A 25,842-nucleotide genomic window follows, 5' to 3' on the forward strand; every position below is an offset into this window, starting at 1 on the left:
TCCAAGGCCCGGAGGATGACCAAACACCGCTGCACCAGATGTAGAAAGGCTATTTGTGGTCCACATAATGTTGACATGTGTGGTCACTGTGTAAACTGATATTTTGATATTAATTTGTTGATTATAAACCTTACTTTTGTGCCATGTAACAAGTTCCTATCTTAATAAAATATTTTTGATTTATTTCTAGTTTTTTATTGCGTAGTCCACTCGACGAAAGTGTAGTTACAATGAAACAATGAAAACAGTTTAGTTATCTAGGGTTAAGTGAGTGTGTTTTTATAAAACTTTGTCCTTATACATAAATAGTACTTTAACATCTGCAATAAATTACTAATCTATATTATTGATGAGGGTGCGGAATAGCAGTAAGTATAACATATGTGTTTTATTGATACTTAATTAATATTGTAAATGCATCAAATATGTGAAATGTGTGCCTTCCCGCACTTTACATCAAGTTTTACAAACGATTTCGCTGTTTGATAAATTTTTATGTAAGAAAAACGAGTGCCTTCATCTCATGCATAATATTCAAAGTTAAAAAAAAAACCTCACAGTTCACGCAAGTGAATTTTGAATGTTTGTACAATACATTACTTACTGCTACATTACGCACTGTACAAACGTTTACTTGCAAAGTAATTTTTTTTTACCTTGTGTAGTCTATATTATTATCAATACCAGGAGGGTGCCGTAACATTTTCAGCTAATAATTAGTAATGATCAGTGACTTGCCGTGACTTTCCGATTTTTACAACTTTTCCGAAAAAAAAAACTTTCAATTGGTAGTTTTACAATCATTTCACAAGTATTTTTCAATGGATAAATTGAGAAACTTCATCACTAAGGTCCTGCTTTTTTTACACGAAATAATACTAATTCACACTTATATAACTGGGGTATGTTGTGAGGAGAAGAGTCCTGAAGAAGTGGACGTGAAGCAAAGAAAGGTTACATGAACATTCAGGAGGCCTACTCTGTATCTTTCGGGTCAACAAACCAGTAAGTTGTGCTCGGTGCCGTCAACTGAGTGAATATTGTCTCTAATTACTAAAATATTTTTGTAAATGTGCTAAACACAGAGTTCATATTTTAGGTACATATTCCTCTGCAATACATTTATTATCGGATGGAATTATTACATAAATTACTCGGTAAATATTGTATAAATAATTTAACCATAAAATATATTAACAACTCACCTAAAATTGTCAATGTTCAACCAAAAAACGCCTCATCTACTACCAGAACATCAGGGGCATCAGAACAAAACTAAAGGAGTTCAGAAGGCCAGCTAATAAACATAAAACGGGATCATGCAGCATCAGAGTGTACAGCACCGGTGCATGAGGACATTTTTAACACCGTGAAGGAAGGGTTAATACGGGTTTGTGACGTGGCTAAACCGGCGGCACGGACTTTTGAAAGATACAGACAATCAGGTAACAGAACTTGGCTAATACCATTTTAAGCATTGTTTCGATTGTGAAGAGTGACCTATCATTGAGAGAATCTACCACTGACTATGGTTGGTGAAATTATTAAATTACTAAAATATTGAATGTTAAAGTCACAAATGGAAAAATGAAAAGATTTATTGTTCTGAAAAACATGTCACATCACATCACTGATCGCCCGGTCAACGTCATAAGCTGGAAATAAAACATTCTAATATATTGTAAAATCACCACTACACGTTCAGCAATCATCACGGGTAAGCGACGAGGCTTGATGATAAGCCGGGGGCGCATGCAAGACTAAAAAAGTCTGTAAGCGGGCGGGTACTTGACGGGGAGGGCAGCGGTGGTGAAGGAGGCGGCGTGCTGCCAGTCCAGAGCAGTGTAGAGCTTGACCAGTCGGTCATCGATGTCAGCCGTGCAACGCTCCTCGCCTATCTTGTTCAGGAACTTGACGGAGCGTCCCCAATGCTCCAGGACTATCGCGTGCCAGAGGGCAAAATGCAGGACCTGAAAAATACACACACAATCGGTGGTTACAACAAGTTCATATTGTCCCTGTTCAGGCAAAAGTCAATACTTAAAAATGCCCTTAGAAATAAATGAGATGATCAGAAAAACTATAAACTATGGCTAAAATTACTGTAAAAAAAGTTTGCATGTTTAACAAGTTTACTATTATTGATTTAAATATGAAATTATCAATACATAATTAAATGTCTTGTATAAATGAACAAATTTATTTGTTTTAAACCACTTTATTTGAGTTATGTATACAGATCGACGTATTTATACAGGGTGTCCGGAAACTCGTAGTACAAGCGGGAAACTGGTGAATCTACATCACATTTGGAGTCGATTTTGTAGTTTTTTTTTTTTTTATTTGAGCTTTCGTTATCGAGTAAATCGAGTTTGAAGTTGATTTTTTTTTTTTTTTTTTTGTTTAATCAAATTCTTATAAATTATTACTGAAGATCAAAGTACCCAACTAATTAAAACTATTTGAAAGTAAAACAAATGAAGAAACTCGGATTTGAAGCATTATTTTGAAATCACCCTTCATTTAACCCGGTGTAATCATAAAATATTTCTGCTCTGCAGGGTTAAAACATCTGTTATTCAACCCTAAACACCAGAAAAAACTTTAACCCTAAAATAGCCGAAAAATATTTTTTTTTGGTTTTTTTTTTTTTTTGAAAATGCTCAAATCAAAAAACTTTATGTTTTTTTGGGTTCCCCATGTGGTGTAGATTCTCCAGTTTCCCGCTTGTACTACGAGTTTCCGGACACCGTGTATATAAAATATATAAACTTATAATTTAAATTTAAGGGTTTATTTATTAAACCGGTCAACCTGTATAACTCAAATAAATGGTTTAAAACAAGGAACTTTTTCCATTTGTATAAAGTCAAGAAACAAAGTGTATGCTTTCTTCGATAATTTAAATGTCTTGTTTTTACATTAATAATTATTTACGCTAAACACAGCCTTACTAATAAACTTATTTTTAAATTTACACAACTGATGAACAGCCATGTATTGTAAAAAGTTGTGTAAAATTTATAACATGGTTATAGTAAAGATGTGAGCGTGGGGAATGGAGTAGCTTTTAGTACGCAAAAATGTAACGATGTATTGGGATTAATCGCGGTAGCAATATCTGATGATGAGCACTAAAATACACAAAAATAAAGTATAAGCGTTACCTTTGTGTCATTCAAATCAGAAAACTTCATGATGTCAGAAGCAACCTGCTTGATCTGGTCTATTGATGGTTTAGTATCATCTGATAACAGATAAAGTCTGCAAAGCGCTATTCCCTTCTTCTTCAGAGCCTCCAGCAAGTAGCCACGCTGTTTCTCTTGTTGACTAAAAACAAATAATTTAAAAAAAAAATGGTTATTACAGTTATTAGGAATGTTTAGACCACCAAGCTAGGCACATGCCCGTGTTAACTCTATTATTAATTTACCCTACAACTAGCTGTATACCGCCACGCGCCAAGTTCTAATTTTTTATAATTATATTTTCTGTTCTGTAAGCCAGCATTGATTTTTTGTTCTCTTCCCAGAAGCACTGATATACCACGAATTTTATCGTATTTTAGCAAATATGGCAAGTATTATAGAGATAACTCGTAGTGTGCTTACTTGTAAAGAACGCAATCTATGAGTTATCTTGTATGTAGTTGGCAGTCAACGTGTTAAAAAATAATAAAACACCATCATACTAAAACACGCCGTTTGGTTGGTACGACTGAATCTGGTGATTCTAACATCACAACCAATCTACGCAAGTAAAATATCTATGGTCTACAATGTATTTTTCTTTCGTAATAATGCAGGTTTTTAAACACCGGTAAACTGTTTATCAGGTGTGGTCATGGATGTATTTTTGCACTATGGTTCAATACAATAACATTAGTGACAAGATGTTAACATTTTACCTAATGGTCTTCAATGTTGAAAGCGGGTAATTTTAAGAATAAAAAACGTCTCAACTCTCATACAAAACACAGCACCGGTTGAAAAAAAAAGTAGGCTTTTTGAGACGACTGGTGATGTCACAGGTCACGTCCGTAGATCTGGTGCAATTTTGATAGACGGGAAAAATTAAAACATTTGTAAAAAAAAAAAACTCTGGTAATTAAGTTACAAGATTGATAAAAAAAATTAAGAAAAGGGACTGGAGTTCTTATTACATAATTCAATGGCATTGTAAGAAGTAAGCTGGATTACACTAGTGGTGTATGGACTCCGCATCAAACTAAATACATAAATTATTGAAGACAATATTAGCGATTTCTAAACGAAAATCTGAAACAGAAAAATCAGAAAAGGATACGGTCACATCTACGACACGAACCCAGGACCCTTGTCTTTCCGGGACACCGCTTTACCAACTGAGCTAACGGGATCCTGGGTTCGAGTCCTAGATGTGACCGTATCCTTTTCTGATTTTTCTGTTTCAGATTTTCGTTTAGAAATCGCTAATATTGTCTTCAATAATTAAAAATATTACAATTTGAGGTTTTACTCAATAAAGTTATTCCGAAAAATAAATATTCATTCTAGACTTGCAGAAAAGTCAATAGATGTCGCACATAAAAAATAAAAAAAATAAGATAGGTTTATCTAAAAAGACGCTGTCTAGATTGAATTTAGTTCGGGTTGTATCTTGCGATCATACATAAAGATAGTTGCCAATAAAAAATGTGCGGTGAAAAAATGAAGACAATGTTGGAAGTTCTTATTCGAAGTATGATACAGTTAAAAGTGACCGAGGGGGATAGGGTCCCATTAGCTCAGTTGATAGAGCGGTGTCCCGGAAAGACAAGGGTCCTGGGTTCGAGTCCTAGATGTGACCGTATCCTTTTCTGATTTTTCTGTTTCAGATTTTCGTTTAGAAATCGCTAATATTGTCTTCAATAATTAAAAATATTACAATTTGAGGTTTTACTCAATAAAGTTATTCCGAAAAATAAATAAATACATAAAATATGCTGGAATCAATTCAGAAAAAAATCCTCAGTTATAGGTGGACACATGGAACTTATCCGAGGTTCCATGGCACTAGCGAAAACATCCTAGAGCCTGTTATCAAAGTACATTACATTTCGACTCTAGACATGGACAAGTATCTCTTCACCATGTTTGCTTAGTCATAATTTAATATAGGAACACATTATAATAAACTACCCTCTGAATTAAAGCAAGTCAGACATTCATTCCTCACACATGCCAAAAACATAATTAATTACATACATATTTAAATAAATTTTGCATAGTTACATCTTTATTTTGGCCGCATCCGGCCTTATGTCGTTCTTGACGCCAAAGTACGTGAGCAGCTTCTCCTGGTCGATGGCGGCGATGACCAGCTCAGCGACGGCGATGAGCTTGTTGCAGGCAGCGGCAGTGGTGTCCGGCACAGCGCCGGGCGCAGGCAGCTTGCGCAGGTCCGCGCCGGCGTCCAGGCTCTGCATGAAGGCCGTGTGGCAGCCCAGGTGGCTGGGGTACGACTTCACCAGGTCGTCGTATAGGGTCTGCGCCGGTTCGCCTTCTGAAAAATTGAAGACATTTTGGGTAAATAAAATTTCAAGCAATGTTTCGATTCTGAATGTTGATATTTCACCAGGGCAATACTGAGAGTATCTACAACTCTGGAACGTACCGCAAACATACTATATATTATATTAAAGGAGTAAATTGTGAAATAAAATCAATTAATAAAATAAAATTTACTTTTTTTTTTTTTTTCAAAGAAAATTTCTTCTGAAAGCTTATCACTTTGTGATGTCATTATTTATTAAAAATTTACTATCGCACGCTGGAATTTTTAAATAAAGTAAATAAATCTGATTTCATAATTTTATTAATATATTTATGTAATAACACATGTTAATGAAATCAGATTTGTTTGCACAGATCAGAATTCAAACCCGTAACCTCTAGATTCATAGTCGAACCACTCGACCAAGTAGGTCGTTGGTTGGGTGACGTGAGGCGAATAAGAAAGGGGCTGCTGAAAGGGATTTAATAATGCGGGGTCTTAAAAAGTGTCATCTCAAATATGGGAAGAAAGATGTTAGGTATTATAATCATTTTGAGAATATTTACCCAATTTGCCGAGCCAATTTGTCTTCAGATCCCGCAGAGCTTCAGAATACTCTTCGAACTTGGTCCTGTCCTTGTCCTTAACGCCGTTGCTGGCCTTCTTGGGCAGCTCGGGCAGGATGTACTTGAGCACGTACGTGTCCACCTTCTTCCCCAGCTCATCCTTGGCAAAGGACACGGTGCCCGTCATGTACTGACCTACGGACAAATTCTTTCCAATTCTGATGGACAGACATTGAAAACTCTATTGAAATGCGAAAGAACAACAGCGTGAAAATTAAACACCGACCAGCATTGAAGATCCAGATAATTATTTTAAAGGGTTCATTCATTTTGATGTATTTATTTCGGTGAGGAAATAATGTACATATATCACCACATTATTATTTGTAAAATGCAACTAAAAATTCAAGTAGAGTTTTAAGGATAGCTGAAAGTTACTCATGGAAGAGATGGATTAAGGCTCCGTAGCAAGCGTTCAAAAAGAAGAAGGAGATGGTTTGAAAAGGAGATATATAAATAGAAATGTTAGAGGAAGTGCGCTAATATTTAAAAACGATTAAAATTAATTGGCGTAAGCGAAAATAGTTTATAAAGCACGAAAAATGTCTAAAGTAACATTTAAAGAAACACTGAATTTTTCATACCTATAACATGTTAAATAACAGAACAAGATGGCCGTGTGAAACATTCTAAATGCACAGTTACGTGAACACACCCGCAGGTGGAACGTTATGCTACGTATACATCCGCGAGTCGAACTGTTGAACTGAACCTGAACTCATGGGAAAGAAACAAAGCAACTGCAAATGGTAGGAAACGCCGCTTGCAGTTGATTCATTCCTTTCCCGTAATTTGTGGTACGATTCGCGTTTCAGTTTGCAAATGTATTCATCCCCTTACACGTGAGTTGGAATAACTGTCAAAGTACATTACTGTATCATAGCTTTGCTTATTTATAGATGTTTTGTGAAACCAATTATTTTCTAGCCTTGTTAGACGATTGCAAAGATTTAAGTGGGTCGACATGCTCTTTCCAATCTATTACCTCCACTTTATATGAAATTTTACATTTATAGAGGCCAAAAATCAAACTGCGCATTGTTATGAAATGAACTTTCTTACAATTAAAACATTCAACCCGGCAATATTTTCTTAAAATCAAGTACTTTGTATATTTAAATATTTTCATATGGTAACCCCTTGGGGGCGTTGACCATTAAAAAGCACCATAATAAGAGTGTTTTATTTCCAAGAAACCCCTTTGTTCTATCCACTTCTAGGAGGCGGCTGTTCTCTCTTAATACAAACGAACTAAGAACACGGAACCTGCTTGAGCTAGCCCGGTATTCTTGAATATTGTATATTACATTTCCCTACGCGGTTCGATTCCGTGGAAACCCATTATCTAACAACATAGTCCCACATCGTAAGCCGCCGGCTTCTATAACGGAATGAAGAAATCGAAGAAATGGCGGAACTACCGTTGAAATCTTGGTACCGAACGATGTATTTATTCAATTATTTAAAACAACATATATCATGACAATAAAAAGATACAGCAATTCCACAGATGTGTGTAGTATCTAGATATTTTAAATGAAAAATATAGTCTACAATCATTACTAAATATAAACCATAGATCAAAGTTGTAAATGTGGGTTTTATTAATTATGGTCGAATGTCTACATTAATTACAAAAAAAAACTCAGCAGAGTGATAAACAATAGTCCATTATTTGGTAATAAAACATATCAATGAATATCTAGGAATGGCATTCGAAAGGTAATTTCAGAGGTGTTTCATAGCTGTTTTCCATCAAATCACACCAATTGCCTATCATATTCCCTTAAGCGAAGTGAATATAAAATTTTCTATGAACACATTATATTATATTAACTTACTTATCATTAGGCAATTGCGCCAGGTAAATGGGTAACGTGAAACCCGCTGGAATGCATCCTCCGACCATTTTTTTTCCTCCCGTTAGTGCCTGGAATATCACAAATACAATATTTTATTTCACTATAAATATACATTGAAGCGGGGATAAGAGCTAACCATTATATATGTACAAATTGATCATTAACTCCTAGCCGGAGATAAGAGCTAACTATTATATATGTACAAATTGATCATTAACTCCTAGCCGGAGATAAGAGCTAACTATTATATGTGTACAAATTGATCATTAACTCCTAGCGAGAGATAAGAGTTAACTATTTATTAGAGTTAGGCTCTTTGTCCACAGAGATATGCAAGTATCCGATACTAATGTTGTGTACTCACGTCGCAAACAACTTGTCGTGCACAGTTCATGCACGTCACTATTCAAATCACCAGAGACCCGTGTCGCCACAAATCATTGTTGAATTTTCGAAATGTCAAAACTAGAATGCTTTCATAACCTCACTAGATACTATTCTAAAAAAATATATTTTTTATTATTTTAACAGATTTTTAAGATGCAACGACAAGTTAGTCGCCAACCAATCTGGCTACAAAAAACCTACAACTGATCTCTAGCAGTTAATACTTTTAAATCATTTCTTTTTTAATTCAGTTTACAATCATCCTTCTGCAGATGTTTCCAGAAATAGGCCCTAAACAATTAATAAATGATGTCATATTGTGATAATGAGTGTAGTATAATACCTGTGACTGTGTGACATAGATATCCAGGTTGAGGGGCTGTGCCAGCTTCTGACTGAGCAGCAAGGGGACCTCATTCAATTTTTCTAAGATTTCTTTCCGGTCGTGGCGAATGTTCAGTCTCAATACGTAGTCACCCTTCTCTACTTTCACTGAATACTGTAAGAATGCATGAACAAACCATTAGTGTTAAGAGGAAGCTACAAGCCAAAAATGTGTATATTCTTGGTATACCTTATATTGTAGGTAATAGGCATTAACATCGCTTGACAAACGGATTCAAGAAACGTTCGATTTCAAGCACAAAACTGGTTTTTATTTATTTTCTAAATAATTTTATAAGAAAACAAAAAATTTAATCAAGTGAAACTGTCTCAGATAATCTTAGCTATAATACTATTTTTTAAAAGTTGTTTCCTTTACGCGTTCATACATTTCTATTGAAAAAAAAATTTTTTTAGTAGTTTACATATTTTTGGTATTCATAATGTACACCAATTCGTTATAAAGATTAATCAAAGTAGTGATTTAGCTATACTTTAATAATAGGGATACATTCCACAGAATACCTTATAATAAATCATTTACCATGAATACCGTATGCACATAATATTTTCAGCTTGGGGGGCGGGTATGGGTACTGCTGCCCCAGGAACCATTTATTGGATAACCAACACCTCTGCCATTCTTCACCCCGAGTGGTTTGCTACATTTGGTGACTTAGCATGTGTGTATAACAGCCTGGGTTCGTGGGGCGAGGTTTTTTATGCGTTTATGATGCGTCTGCCCGTCTGTGTGGCAGGTTGGATCGGGAAACACTATCGACCCATCACCCTACACCCACTACATTCCTACCCACCCCTCATATCTATTTCCTTCACAGAACTTTTATTTCCTTAAAAAGGCCCTCCACATGGCATCCCCAAAGATGACATAGGCACTGAGGAAAATTATATTCAAAATAAATAAAACTGTGTAAGTATAGGAAAATCACTCCAGGATGTTAAAAAATAAAAGACATTATTGTTTATTCCTACTATTACTGTGGGAAAAATCTTGGATTCTAATAAGTACGGATTATGCATCAATACTCTTAACAGTCCTGTACATAGATTTTAGTTATCTCTAAAAAGAATAAAATAAAGTCGCTATTTGTGTCTGTCTGTTTGTGAGCTTAGTTCTTCTAAAATACGCAACGGATTTTGATAAAGTTTTCACTATCATTTGGAGAATTTCTTCCGGAAGGTTTATGTATATAATACATGCATATTATATTTATAGAAAGTAGAGAAAAGTGGAGCAACACCGGGTACCCGTCAACTAGTTATTTATATATTAAAGATATTACTAGTAGTTCTGTAAATAAAACAAAGTATGAAGAAAAATGATGACTAACCTTATTAGGATAAGCGTCTCCAGAAGCAATGTGCTGTTTATTATTGTCAAATAACATCCACAATTGGGACTCAAATTCAGACTCGTAGAGCATATCACTTAAAAGCGATACATTGGGCGTTATCTGAAAATAAATACATCTCCATTGTAAAAAAAAAACAGATACTGCAAAAAAAAAAAATGCTGAAAAACATTCAAAAGTTTGGGAAAATTTTTTCTCGTCTCGATTTTTTAATATGTTTTGATTGCTCTTGGTGGCTTTTGGTAACAGAGGGACGGACACACTTTCGGAATTTACGTATACTAGCAAAGGGCCATAAAAAATCAAGGGCTAGTCTGAATTCTTAACAAATCAGTTCCAATTTTGAAAATCATAATAATATATTACTGTTTAAAATATTATATTACATTTATGTAGGTACTTTATCAACATAATTTATATTTGGGCTACTATGCCAGGTTGCTTTTCCTACTCCTTTAGTCAACATTTCATATCTAATACATTGGCTAAGGAGGAAGCGGCATAGTAACCCAAAAATAAATCACGATTTTGGCAATAGATCTTAAATCATAACAGGTAGATTATCGCTCGTCGAAATTCTTCACACAATCAGTTCCTTTCAATTTTGAAAATGACACCTAAATTCAAATCAAATCCGAGTACATTGAACACATAACTGAAATTAGTATAATTGATGGTTTAGTAAATAACCACTCTAGCGATTGGTTGTATATATAACATTTACCATATTATTTAATTAATATCATTTCTCAAAATTTAAATCCAATGAATGCATCTAGATTTCCTCATGTCTCCCATATTTTAAGGTTCTATAAATTTGGCACATTATAGCAAGCGATCGCTCAAAATGTTTTTACAAACTTGCCATAATATGCAAAAAATCGCTCGAGTGAATAACATAAAAATAGAAAGTATGCATGTGGGGGATGTTACCTCAGTTGCTTTGGCTATGTGAAAGTTGTATGTATTATTAATTTCATAAATCTGCTTGCCGGGAGGGAGGACATCTCTGTCCGTCAGTGGAACTAGTTTGGATTCAGAAGGTCTGAAATAAAATATAACATTATACAAATTATTAAAAAATTAAAAATAACAAGGCAACTAACAAACGGACAGGCTGAGTTCGACACTAATATTTGCAGCCCTTTCTCTAAACTCCAGCGAGTAGTTGATAGAGAATAGTTGGATATATTGAATGGCTTATGGAAGTACCTGATGACCTGCACCGTGTTCTTGAGGGTGGCCTGAGGTTGGCACTCCTCCTGGCAGAGAGAGCGCAGCAGGACGCAGTGCAGGCCCTGCGCGCCGTGCATGACCACCTGCGGGCTGTCTGGCCGGATGCCGTGGAATTCCAGCGAGTAGTTTAGCGATAGGTCGCCGATGTTCGCCCAGAACTTGGCCACGGCCACTTCCAGCACGATGTTACTCTGGAAATTGAAATATCGATTGAAAAAATTGTTGACTATATTATTTAAATTAAGGGGTGAAATGCAATAGATCCCAAACCATAGAATAAAGAATAAGAGGAGTAGTGCCTTCCATACAAATTTAATGGAAACAAATTTTTAAAAAACAAGAAACCGGCGCTCCGTCTCACTTTCACTCGCCTGACATTGTAGATCCCCATCCCATTCGGATATAATAAACACAGTTTGTATTGGAAATACATATAAGCATCGATCAGGCAAATATTTGTACCACACCCACAAGGCACTTCTTGTGTGATTCTTTATTGTATGTCGTTTGAAGGTTGTAATGGTTCAAAGTATTATAAATAAAATAAGAATTCAAGATTTATTACCTACAAATGAAAAGTTAGGTCTGAACCGAAAATAGATGCTTTTTAAACAAAACTATCTACTGACGGGACGAAAAACTAGTAATACATTTTATTCAATGGCAAGTGTCAACCTTCGCGGCAAAACGGAAAGTTCTTCTGCCACCGGATTGCCCAAGATCATTCTCGTGTGATAATTTACAAATTAAATGTTACACACCTGGACTTGGAAAGGCAGTAGGGTATCTGTCTGCGACGTGACACTCGTCATCTTTTGAAACTCGTTAGATTTACAGCTCATCCGGGGCAGGGACTGCATGCAGTGGATCAGGAACCTGCCGCTCTTGTCCTTGTCCGCGCAGCTCAGCCTCAGCACGGCCCAGCTGGCACCCTCGGGCACAATGACAAAGTGGCGCCGGATGGTGCCCGGCTTGAAGGGGCAGTTGGCCTCCGAGAAGCCCGGCCCACCAGATCCCACGCTCGTGAGCTGCTGCGGTTGGATCACGGTGATGGGCACTTGGAAGACAGGACCTTTGGTAATGCATTTGGTGTCGTACGCCTTAATACTGTAATGAGAAAACAACAGAACGATTTTTTAAAAGAAACTCTAAAGGGCTCCAGAAACGACATTAACGCCGATTTACATCATTGATGTGACTGACTATTGCTGATTGATCATTTACTGATGCAATTGATGCGATTGGCAATTGAGATTTCCCATTGATAGGGGGAACGATGTGTACTTTGACTGAGCGCATACTCCATAGAAAAGTGCTATTGATGCAGCGGAATGATCACCCAGTTTCATCGCGGAACGAGATTTATTTACTTATTAATTGCATTATATCATTATTGTCCAAAAATATGGAAAATAAATAAAAAGATTATAGCTGTATTTGCACACTTTAGGTAATGTTTCCGCAAACGTCAACAAAGCAACTGGGGCTAAATATGTCAGTGTCAATTATTGTCACAATGCACATTGACAATAATTGACACTGACTGTCTCTGGACCCTTTAAGCCGCAAGATTTGTATTAGCATCTCCCTAAGAATAACTTTTGAAAAGAGAGCAAGTCAGTTTTGCTAGCTATCATATTCATTAATTGCTCCGCCATGTTTAATGTCTCGACGACGTGAGTAATAACGACTTTGACCAACTGATCGCGGAGACCGGGGTCACCAACAATACAAAATTTCGGAAATGTGTGCTGTATGAACCTCCGAGCAGATATGGCGGTAGTGGGCAAGAAACTTGAATCATAGAGTATCGGATACTTGCAAATCCCTGTGGAAGGAGGGCCTTAGATATTAGATTTTTAAATTATTTTACAAGAGTTTGGTGGCTTGTGTGGAAGGCCATTAATGCGTTAAATGAAATTAACCTTGTAAAGTGAGCACCAGGCGGTAAGGCTTCGGGCTCTATCCTAATGGGAAAGGAGCGCGCCATGTTCATCATGTCCAGGTAGGTAGGGAGCTTCACCCAAGGGGCGTCGCAAGCCAGGGTCAGCTTCAGGTTAAAGTTTATCTTTAGAGGGTTCTGCAAAATGCCTGCAAAATTAAACAATAATTAATTAACTATGGAAACAGAAAAGAAAGAAGAAAATTGGTGCAACGGGGATTCAAACTCAGAACCACTGCTGAACGGGAGAGATAACGTTAGCAATAATTTGACCACCGAACCATTTTTCTATTCCATTAATACTGTTAACCTTTTTTTCTTTGGGAGGCTCTTATCAGCTGTTATTTTGTAAGCTCTGGAGATTTCGATATTTGCATTGACCTGAAAATTATAAACAGACAAAGCTGTGAAAATTTCAGAGGGCAGAGCTCACCATCCAAGAGTTTATATTGCTTCAAATAAACAGCTTTACAGTTGTTAAAATGATTCTCTCGAATCTCGATCGAAATGAAAATAAAATTTTAAAAAGAGTTGGATTCAAAAAACAAAAATACCTTCAGGATTCTCAAAATCTCTAGCAAAGAAAGGTTCCACGGTGACGTTGATGTCTCTCGGCTTGTCCTGCATCTTCCCTCTCAGGTGGACTCCTTTGTTATTGTTGGTCCCACAGGACACGGAGAACCAAACGTCCCTCTCAACTGCCTCGGAGTTCTCGCTCAGCACCTTGTACGCGCTTTCAACATTGAGCAGCCCACAACCCTGGGCGAAGGGTTCTACGTCCGGCAGATGAGTGGCGGAAGTCTCCAGGGAGCGCTTGACGCTGTATGGGGAGTATTGGAGATTATTCTTTTTCATTCCGGATAAGAGGATACCTGGAAATAAAGGTAATGCATTACATAGGATAAAAGAAAGAAACACATTGCAAAGATTTAAAATAATTTATATACATAATATGAGAAGAAAGCTGACCACCGAAGACGCGCCGACTTATTTCACTTGCAAGACAAAGGAGTATTGGAAGGCCTAAGTTTAGGCATCCGGATGGATTAGAGGCATTTCATGAAGGCAAGACTCTCTAACTGTTGTAAGGCCTTTCTTCCAAAGAGATATGCAAGTTTCCGATAATCTCACGTCACAAACAACTTGTCTTGCAGAGTCCGTATATGTCGCTACTGAAATCACGCTGCCACCAATCATTGTTGAATTCTCACTTCTAAACAATTGCTATAGCTGTCATTTTTATATCCTTCGTTGACTGTTTTGTTACTAGATTGATCTAAAGCACAAGCATTGTTACAAAATGTCTGACACAAGTGACGTCAAGTTTAATGTTTAGACGACGCATGTTGGAACAACCTCGCCCGGCTGGTCGTGGAAGACTTTCATCGCCGACGAGTTTTAAATAATGTCGGTAAAGTGTGCCATTGTGCAACTCTGTGCAAATGTACGGCGGTTGCTGCCAAGATACTTGAATCATTGAGTATTGGATGGATACATGCATTTCACTACGGAAGAAAGGCATAAGGCCGACGATGATTGAAGTTGATAACACAAGAGTAATTTTTATGTATGTACATTTTGACAGACAGCAAGAAAATATACTAAGATACCCTGTTCATATGAAAAGCAAAATGTTTTGACTTGTTCAATAGTGGTACTAGAGCTTTTTTTGCCAGAAATTAGCTATAAGATTGTCACACTCGACCTTCCTATTCAGGAATTGAAATCCAAAACTCTAACAACCTCGCCAAATGCCGATCAGATTAGGACTGACATTTATTTCGTAAATTAACTGTAATAATAATAATATTTGGATGATTTGTACAGCGCTGTTTTTGTGCAAAATCACCTTAAGAGCGCTGTACAAATACATAATACATTTCTACAATGATCTATGATATTACTCACCGTATGTGGAGATAATATACAGTGACATACTTACCTGGTAGGTCACTTATGATTAACACTTAATTAACTAATTGTTTATTAGCGAAATTTAGATACAGGATAATGCAATACGATTTCAGAGAAATGCATATATGCCAAGTTCAATTCAATTAAAAAAAAAACAATATGACAATAAACAACAAAAAGATTAATTAAATGAAAGTTAACCCACCAACGGCCCCCGCAACGTGCGGAGCGCTCATGCTCGTGCCGTTCATTAGCTGCGTGCCGCGCAACGTAAAGTGCGCCACCGATGTGACGGCCCCACCAGGCGCGCAAATGCAAACGCCGGCCGCGCCGTCCGCGCAGGGGCCGCGCGAGCTCCACGTGAAGGCGGTGCCGGCGAGTCGCTTGCGCATGGAGTATGCTGACGACATCATGTCGGGGGACACGTATGCTCCCACACCTGCAAAAATATATAGTATATAATCATTGATTTTAGTCCTGATAGTGACTAAACACGTTAATTGATGGCTAAGAACTGTTTTTCTCCTTCTGCTTTCTAAGGCTTCTAAGAGTTGGTGGACGATGCCATAATGGGATGTTGAGTTTATTCAGGCATCAGGACGGCATCAGGGGTCACTTTATTCAATGTTTCCGGTTAACCTGTCAAGTGGACATTCTTCAGCAATGTATTCTGTGTATTATATATTTATATATGTATACTTTTTTTTCCATTAACTTCTTAAATAATTTCCCTCGGGTCCACAATTCAGAATCCTTCAGAACCCAATTTTGCATCATACCCGTTGGAGCGATATTTGGCATGCAAAAACGTTTTGCAAACTTCGTGCGATCACTTGCCATTATGTGCCAAATTTATGGAACCTAAAAATGTGGGAAAAAGATGAAATCTAGGTGAATTAATTGGCTTTAAACCGCAGTAAGCAGCTTCATGTTTATATATATAATATTTTGAAGAATGGTATAAATTAAATTAAATGATAAATCTATATCTATGACACCAATCGCTCGAGTGGATATAGAGGGTACATCAGCAATAAAACACAAAAGACTTTAACCAGTGATTTCCAAACATTTCTAGAGTAAAAAATATACGTTTTTGTTTAGTCGTTTTGCTTTTCAATGATATTTTTCAAAAATTTTCTTCAAAAATGCAATAGATCAAGTGATACGCACTCCGTCTCGTCTGTACGGTGCCACTGGAATGAGACGAAATGTGTATGATGTGTTGCGCTATGTGGCCACGGGTGTCCAAGAATTTTTCAAGAAAAATATTTTAATTGAAAAAAAAAATGTCATCGGACAGTAAAATGACATCTACAGTTTTACTCCAAATATGCTCAGAATCGCTGGTTAACGTGTTTGGGGTACGTGCTGATACAACCTGAAGTACACGTCTTCCAAGAGTTTCTTAGGGTTTTATCTTTAGATAAAACATACATATTTACTTATGTCATATGTGAATTAAGTATACAGAAGAACCCCGTTAATTCGATCCCCGATGATTCTAAAAAACGCGTAATTTGAGATTTCGAATTAACTAGGTTCTACTGTATTTGAACAGTTGAGGAAATAAAACATAAAAATAAGTTTGTTACCTATGAGGTTAGGCTGTGATATGTCGGGTGGTGAACCCACAGTACTGAGGGCGGGACCGTGGTTCCCTGCCGACACCACCCACGCCACCCCGTAGTTGTTCACCACCTGGTTCATTATATCTCCCAGGCGCCTGGTTAACAAAAAAACACATTTAATACTTGTGCTAGCAAATACATCAACCGGCGATATTAGTATATATCTTCACTCCATCTGTTACATCAACTTCAACATGATGGTATGTTGTCAATGTACACTTACATAAGTCGTTATGTGTGAGAGTTCCATATGTGATATCTATGTAAACACTGATACATTGATTAGCATCTCCTAGAGAGAAAACTAGAGAGAAATATCATCTGCGATTGTACAGAACAATAGTTAAAAAAGACCCGTTTGTAAATAAAATAAGAACTTGTAAGTAAAAATTCAAATTATTATAAGCGATAATTACTCGAGTAATTATTGCTTATAATAATTTGTTATCCTAACATAATTTATATGTATGCACTAAAATTCACCGCTTTCACCAATTGGGCATATGCTCGGTTTTTGGGGTGGCGGATTAGTGAGGTAGCGATGAGTCATTCATGAGCGAGTCGCTATTGTCGAGTCGAGTATTGTACCTAATGTTGAACTAACCATTCCTAACCATTTTGTGAACCATTTTTTAGATTCTTAATTTAGTCATAATTTATTGAAATGAGACAGAATTTTTACAAAATATGCACACTGTTATCTTTGAGACAATTTTGTAAAAATAGCTTTATACCCATACTGGGTAAAATTTACATTTTAAATTGGATGACCTTTTAAAAAGACAGTATTACTATTAAGAGTAGTATTATTCTCACCCTGCGTTTGACCAATGAGCGTGCTCCCCATAGCTCATGTTAATGACGTCGATCTTGTTGGTGGCAGCCATCTCCATAACCTTGATGCACGCTCTGACGATGGCCGTGCCGGTCTCCATGGATCCGAGGCGGCTGTCCCCGATGGTCAGCGAGACGATCTTGGCTCCCGGTGCCACACCGTTCTTCAGTGGCTCGTCAGGGAAGTATGCAGATGCTATGGAGGCCACGTGAGTTCCGTGACTAGCTGTTAAGATGATAAGAAACTCTTGAATAACCTTACTTTTATAGTAATTTATTTTTGGGTTATTTTGACTTATTATTTTTTGTAGATTTGTGGGACAAATTAAATTGGTCAAGTTTTACTATTTATTTTTACTTGCTCGTAACATGCAAACCCAACCTAAGAACATATTAAATATAAAACAGGTGCTTTAGCTATATATGGCAACATATTGGTATACGTGGCAACATATTAGCCTGGTTTAAGAGCTATCCTACTAGAAGACAACAAATTATTAAAATCGTGTCAAAAAAATGCTAAAAAAATTAATGCACCAAGTGGAGTTCCACAGGGTTCACATCTGGGTCCAATCTTGTTTATCTTGTAATGTATTTATCTTATTTTTGTTGATGACCTCAACATTTTTAGAATTGTTCAAAATATTTATCATTGTAATATTCTTCAAGACAATATCACCAAATGAAATAGGCCAAGCCCACATATATTATGAGAGTATAGTGCTAGCGGGAGACTAGCTTATTCTGTGTATTTAAAGGTACTTGTCCTGTAAATAAATTACACTTGCTCTATTCACATCATATCAATACAATACATATTCTTCTGTCGTACTGACTCGACTATATCAATGTATTTGATTTTCTCGATCGTGCTGTGTCTTCCTCGGCGTCCCCGAATTCTTCGTCGTAGGTTTAACCATCCAATATGTTAAATAATTTTAAAAAAACTACAATATGAAATGAAGTGAAACTCACAGCACATCCCGACAACCTCCATGAGGTTGCCGTTGTTATGCACGTTGATGCTGACCGTCATCTGGTCCAGCTCCGTGAGGTGGCTGTGCTCGTGCGTCTTGCTGTACTCCCCCAGGAACACCCCCTCCGAGAGGTTGCCCTCTTCCGATGTGTCGATGCAGGCCCTAAAGGCAGAATAATACATACACACAGATCAGTGGCAGTACACGGTCATTTTCAATGAGGGTTCAATCAAAGTTTAGAGGAAAAATAAATTAATTTAAATCTCCGTTTACATAAATCCATCAAATGTTTTTTTACTCAACAGCAACAGCAGTAATGCAAATAAATTATGCATCTAATAATAATTTCATATTTTTTGTTGTGTTTCGCTTTCTTCGGAGACGCACACAAATATAATACTATTCAAAAGTGACATCTCTGGCAAATTTTATAAAAGCTCGAATGGCACAATGAACGGTTAATGATGGTGGAAGGTGCGCAGTGACAGAATATGAATTTTTTGGCTCTGGAGGTTCGTATCTCTCACTCTACGAAAGATAATAATGTTTGTATTAAATATTCCATAGGAGTTATCTGCCCACAGGTGCATTCTGGATTCCGCTCCTATGAACAGATTTTCTACAGGCCGAGCAGGTTGATTTTTTAAAGTGCCGCGCTGTTCAATATGTGGTAATATTATAATGATTCACATTTGAATGAAGAATGAGTTAATGATGAATGTAAGTAAATCTAAAGTAATGGTGTTTAAAAGAGAGAGTAATAAAGTAATTGTGTTTGAAAGAGAGAGTAATAAAGAAATTGTGTTTGAAAGAGAGAGTAATAAAGAAATTGTGTTTGAAAGAGAGAGTAATAACTAATAAAGTTGGCTAAGAAGGAACAACTAAAAACCTTTAACCATGTACTTATTATGTATTATTTAGATCTTTTAAATTATGCATATTTATATTCATTATTATTATGACATTCCTTCAATTTCGTTGTAAAATTGTATATAATGATTCCTTTGTAGTCTGTCAAATTAAACGCTTATTGCTTTTGAATTGTTGAGCCAACAAGTACCTACGCATGAACACATCTCAGGTTATCAGTCTTCCATTACGTATGAATGTATTTAAATATTTTCCCTTATAATTTACATCAATATTTCAATCGAAATCCAGTCAATAATTTATCAATTCTGTATAATATTTACAGTGTGATTACAATGTTGACTTAGTGAGAGTAAATATTGCAACTGAGCTCATATCTGTTACATATTTGCTATACAGTAGTTAGCGAGAAAGATGACACTGATGTACGGAAGTGAGGCATGGAACTGGCAGAGAAAGGATGAAAGTAGACTGAATGCTGTTGAAATAACATCCCTGAGGCGTATGTGCGGTTAAACCATGTATGATCGTGTGTTAAACCATGATAGAATGTTAAACCATGTATGATTGTCAAACTCTAGATAGTTTAGAATCTATAAATAATATATTATAAACAAAGAAAGATATGGCAAGGAATTGTGCCGACTGTCGCAGAGCTACGGCCCAACTGTACAAACTATCAGCGTGACCAACCAATAAAAGTTACGCATTTGGTGTGTAGGTTTGGAGTGTTGCAGAGCGCCGCTGCGCATAGATGCGATTTGCAGTAATACGGGGGAATGATGTTGGCAAAACTTCAGTGCCTGCAGTGCGGTTAAATCTCCCTTTTTTCTATTATTTATGGTAAAATACTTCCCGAGTTGAACCGACTTACACAACGGATTAAATTCTTTATCATCACAAGTATGACGAAATAAAATAAATGTTATAGTAATTACCTCCACACGGTACCATCATGGAAAAGTATGCAGTCATAAGACGGCCCAACATCATTGAATTTACTTTCTAGTGCAGTTAAGATTTCCACACGCACTTCCAACTCTTCTTTAAATAGCTTGTTGTCGTAGGATAATGGAGTTGTAGCTAGAAAAATACAAAAACAACAGTAAATAAGATAACAAGCACATATCACATCAGATGTTAAAGAAGTTCTACAGAACCGAAGGCTTTGTTGGTATCTTCTTCTTATCTAAATATGTAACAGTTTTGTTTGACAATGGCGTTAATTTCAATTCTCCTGGCTAGCGCATATCAAAATATTTGCAAGGATAAGAGCTTGAAGATTTTGTTTAACGGGCTGGTCATAATTTGACCGAAAGTGGAAAAAGCAGTGTTCAACGGGGACCATTGATTGATTGCACTGATCATCGATTTGATCGTAAACCAAATGAGTCAAAGATTGAAACAAAGCAACCTGAAAGGGTTCCATTCTTACTGTGCTTAGCTTCAAACTCTTGCAGTTCGCGGGCGGCGGCAGCCAAGGCAGTCTTGTGTTTGGGATCCCAAAGGAACTCTTTTCGGTGCTCCTGGACCCTCTCCTTCAGCTTGTCGGGGTACAGGATGTATGGCTGCACCACCCCTATCCTCCATTCGCCACTCGGGTTCTGCCATGTGGTCGGAACCTGCAAACCAATAAAGGACTTGTAGAAAAGGAAAAGATATTACAAACTGTTGTGACTACCTAACTACTGTAGCGGTACCTACCGTAAATAATTATTTAATTCACTAGGCACAATAATTTCTTAAACGTGGCAACACCAAGAGACGAACTCAGTGTGATATGATTTCTTTTCCGATTTCTTAAATTCTAATACATATTTCGTAATTATTCAAATGAAATAAATTTGCAAAGATCTTTCCGAGTTCATATTTCTAAAACACACAACACTTCCCTTTTCTTATTTGGTGAGCCAGACATAGAACATCAAGCAGTTTCACCTAAGGTATGCAGAGAGGATGGATCGCCACACAACTTTGTCTTGGCACACGCTCCTTGCTCCATACGCATTCATACATCGCCTCAGAAATACTCTTCTGTTATTCTGACTCTTGACATGGCCCAATGCAAGTCTTTGATTAACTTTATTGTGCGTGTCTTTCTCGGGCATCCCCAACTTATTTTACGGAAAGAATATAATATGCATAACCTAAAAAGTACCCTTTTGGTGATTTAATCACTTGACAGCATTACGTAAAGTAACGCACTATATTGTGTCGCCCAAATGCAACACTCTTGAACAATAATTGAAAAATATGGAAGAAAAAATACCTCCCTCCCTGTCATCTTTCAGCATAATTAATATAAAAATATAAAAAATAATGCGGCGAGCTGAAAATAGTATCGTTAACCTAGAAATTTTGGATAAAAATATGTGCAAATTTCACTCACCGTTCAATAAATTTTGTTGGTTCACACAGATTTTCTGCTTTATGGTAAAGATTACAATTTTTAGAAAATCACACAAAGTACTTTGGGAAGTCGTAAATAATATTATATGTGAAAATTTTAGCAGACTCACAAATGGAAAAGATAAACTCGAAGGGATAGTTGGTTAATTAAATTTTGTATGAAAAATGGAATAGGTAAACCCAATGACTAAAGAAAATACCGTAAGAGGGTAAACCTTCAAACCTTTTGTATTTAGACATAAATAATGATTATTTCATTCTGATATTACACTTCACAATACCATGACTTAGCATAATGTAATAATATTAAAAATTTGACAGGTCCATAAATTTCGCAAATTTGCGAGTTTAAAACTAGGTGTTAGAAGGACATTTTTAATGGAAAAAGTTGAATTATGTAGTGAAGATAAGGTAAAACAAAGTAGCATAATGAATTGGCATCGCTACCTGCAATTTGCGACCAGTTATTCCAACCAGCTGTCCGTCTTTCAATTGACAAGTGGTGCTCGTATCCACATCTCCACATCCGCTGCAATCGAATCTCTCGATCACTTTAACATCCCCCAAGCTCGTAGTCTGAGAAAAAATAACGCAACATTAATTTACTTGCATAAATTCTTTGTTTCACCAAGAATAATATCAAAACACAGAAATAGCGGAGTGACAAGTCATTTTTTACACTTTTCGTTTTTCGTACCTGTAAGCCCGCAGCGGCCGGATCGACTCCGGAATCGAAGATAGCGATGGTGACATCTCTGCCATCATATTCGGGGTACTTTTGCAAGAATGATTCTACCCCGGTAATTTTCTTTGGCATTAAACCCCCGAGAGGGAACTCGGTTTCGATCACACCCTCCGCCATATTTTTGGCTAAACACAGCTGATCACCCCAACACCCTCTGGTGGAAAAATAGCGAACTTCACGTTGACAAGAAGAACCTCTCCAAGTGGTCGATTTTCCTGTTCCTAATTCTGTGTTGTGAATTATTTGAAGTTTTGAAGACTTCACTTGGGATAACATATTATTACCAGTCCATCTTGGTGAAATATAAAACCTCACAATGTGGTTTGAGATTCTGCCCAGTTTCACCATTTGTGTGGTTGCCCTATCTCTTCCAGGATACGGGCTATACTTTGCCCACAAACATTTCTTGGGAACTGTAAGTTTTTAAGTTGTATTATATTTACTATTATTTCCACAAGCATTTAAAGATTCATTTATAATTTCACTACAATCTACATCTTATTTGCACAATCGATAGTGATAATCGACAGCGTACATTTTCTATGAAGTTGAATATTATATAAGAAGATAACCTCAATTTTTTTGACACCGTATGTACCTGTCTTGGTGAATATAATAAATAATTTGTTTATTTATTTGGGAGAACAGCAGTTAAAATAAAATACATTCATTGGATAACAGAAATTTAACCAAGTATATGGTTCCTCTTAGGTAAATGTAGTGATGTGAAATAAAATAAAATAAAACAAAACAAGATGTTAGACTGGATTATGGAGGGGTATCTATTTGAAGAGCAATAAATTTACACCTAATAAATATTATGTTTAGAATAGTGATGTACTGAGTATTTGTCAAAATGATTTAGTGGCACGCCATTGGTATCGCCCATAGCATTCAAAATATGCCACTGCCACTGCTCGAGCTGGGCGGTGCCAGGTACCAAGCGCTAAGGTACTACAGAACCTACTAGACGAGTCGGCCCTTGCGAGAAGGTACCACGTGCTTCCTGGAGGCACTACAGCCGGCTACCAGAAATATCTACGTAATGCAACTATATAAATGCACTGATGAGCGCGTCACATTCAGTCAGTCTTACGAATTTTAACGCTCTAATCAATATACCTTTATAATCATTTCGCGCCATGTATTGTTGTTGTTGTGAATTACTTGTGTGGTTTAAAATTTATCACGGGTGGTTTTTATTTTGAAAACACTTTGTAACTACTGCATAGTGGTTTTTTACGTGCGTAATAAGCGTGTTCCTATTTTCCATATTTTACCAACTGTAATTTTGTATTGCTTCTAGCCTTACAAGAGGTGCTTGATCGACAGATGGAACCGATATAATTATCAGCGTGACGAGAGGCTGGGAAACGGAAACGCATATAATTTGAAAGTAAGTTTTAACAGATTATTATGACTAAACAGAAAGAAAGAGTGTTGTAGAAATATTGGCAAAGTCAGTCAGACTTTTCATGTCAAACATGGTAGTTGAATCGCTATAAAACATGGGAGGTAACTTCAACCGGTTAGTAGCTGAGTGAACAAATGCATCGGTTTCCCCACCCAAGTGTGGTAGGTTCATTTCTCTACTAGCAAAGCCGTCCATCATTGCATGAGCAACATTTTCCCACCATAATGATGGTTGTGGGAGTTTTTCAAATAATGTCAGATTATTCGTAACCCGAGAATGTTTATCTTTCTTAAATGGTTCACATCTGGTGGTTCAGTTCTTGTTATGATTTAAAGTAAAATAAGATTATTCATTCTGTTTCATAAGCTTTACTTGTGTTAGAGAAAAAAGTGTGTTGTCTGCCTTTTTTTTAAATCCATCTATGTATTTGAATTTCACGTTCGTTGTCGATAATGAATGAATCCAAATCTTGGATGCGGAAATTAACCCACTTCCCGGAATCCGATCGAGCTGAAACTCGGCAGATAGATTCGTTGTCGGTGACAATGCATTTTATATAATTTTGGTGGCAATCACATACAATCGCGCGGACATATAAGTATATCTCTGAAATTGGATGACATTACAGCAGTTGATGTACAAAATCATTGTCGATCCTCCCCGATCGGCATTTTGAGTTTTTATTATGCAAATTTAAGTTTTAAAAGACATTTTAAAATAGGGTTACCGGGTATGTCATCAAAATGATAATTCAACACACCTCCAAAAAGTGATATGTATAAATTCATGAAAAATGATGAAACAAAAACTAGGTTAAATACGTTACGTAGGTAACGTATTAAACCTAGTTTTTTTTTCATCACTTTTAATATCAGTCTTTAAAGGTGTGTTGAATTTTCATTTTGATGAAATATCATTGAACCTTAAAATAGATGTATATATAGAGTTTAAAAAAAAACCCTTGTTTTTACGAGTTAATTTTATTTCAATTATGGATATAACGATACTGATACCTGTATTTCTTCCCAGATAAAAAGTTTTGATATTTGTTGATGTTATGATTTTTTTTATCTTCTTTCATTTATCTTCCAACTTATCTTCTTTCTGTATAATATACTTCATTCTTTTAATTGGAATAAAGAGCAATTTTGTCGTCTATCGTGAAATGTGAATGAAAAAAACGAACTTTAAACATTGTAATAAAATGAGCCCCTTGGACATGGCTCAACTCAAGTGTCTGGTTCACTTGATCATTCAATATTATCCTCGGGCGTCCCCGACTTCTTCTATCATTCACATTTGCGTTGTCTGTTCTCTTTGCACCCTTACTTCGTTAATCCGTTTTACATGCCCAAACCATCTGAGCGTCCGATAACTCATTACGCTTACATCAGCTTTGCATTCTTTGCGAATCTCCACATGTCTCACACGGACATACATGGTTTTACCACACATATGCCTCAGGGATCACATTTCTACAGCATTCAGTCTACTTTCACCCTTCCTCTGCTAGCTCCATGATTACTACTATCCTTAACCATTGATTTTATCGTAAATAAAGTAACTTTTTATTTCTTTTCAGGGCTTGGAAGACATCCCGGATAAATAAATTAATGTTATTTACGATGAATTAAAATGTACTCGCAATTCACATTGAATTTCCAATGGTGAACTATGTAGAAAAATATTGTATAAATTATTAAAATAAACCAACCTTCATCTTT

General features: G+C 36.5%; 2 protein-coding genes across 2 annotated transcripts; one reads left to right on the forward strand and one right to left on the reverse strand.

Annotated features, from left to right (window-relative positions):
• Nucleotides 1–613: 613 nt before the first annotated feature.
• TppII (Tripeptidyl-peptidase II) lies at nt 614–22,990 on the reverse strand. Its single transcript, XM_089650700.1, has 20 exons — nt 22,657–22,990; nt 22,407–22,535; nt 20,986–21,172; nt 20,489–20,633; nt 18,679–18,842; nt 17,686–17,929; nt 16,834–16,964; nt 15,444–15,677; nt 13,879–14,196; nt 13,308–13,473; nt 12,144–12,489; nt 11,359–11,573; nt 11,080–11,191; nt 10,126–10,248; nt 8,733–8,888; nt 7,982–8,070; nt 6,081–6,298; nt 5,253–5,523; nt 3,168–3,330; nt 614–1,970 (listed from the first exon to the last, which is right to left on the reverse strand). Exons 1-20 carry the CDS (start codon nt 22,978–22,980, stop codon nt 1,761–1,763), a joined length of 3,945 nt encoding a protein of 1,314 aa, XP_089506826.1. The 5' UTR covers nt 22,981–22,990; the 3' UTR covers nt 614–1,760.
• ND-MWFE (NADH dehydrogenase (ubiquinone) MWFE subunit) lies at nt 22,872–25,842 on the forward strand. The gene is made up of 3 exons (XM_089650701.1): nt 22,872–23,119; nt 24,011–24,100; nt 25,701–25,842. Exons 1-3 carry the CDS (start codon nt 23,021–23,023, stop codon nt 25,725–25,727), a joined length of 216 nt encoding a protein of 71 aa, XP_089506827.1. The 5' UTR covers nt 22,872–23,020; the 3' UTR covers nt 25,728–25,842.

The sequence above is a fragment of the Hesperophylax consimilis genome, chromosome 3, assembly GCF_061612785.1.
Source record: "Hesperophylax consimilis isolate HC1 chromosome 3, BYU_Hcon_1.0, whole genome shotgun sequence".
Lineage (NCBI taxonomy): Eukaryota > Metazoa > Arthropoda > Insecta > Trichoptera > Limnephilidae > Hesperophylax > Hesperophylax consimilis.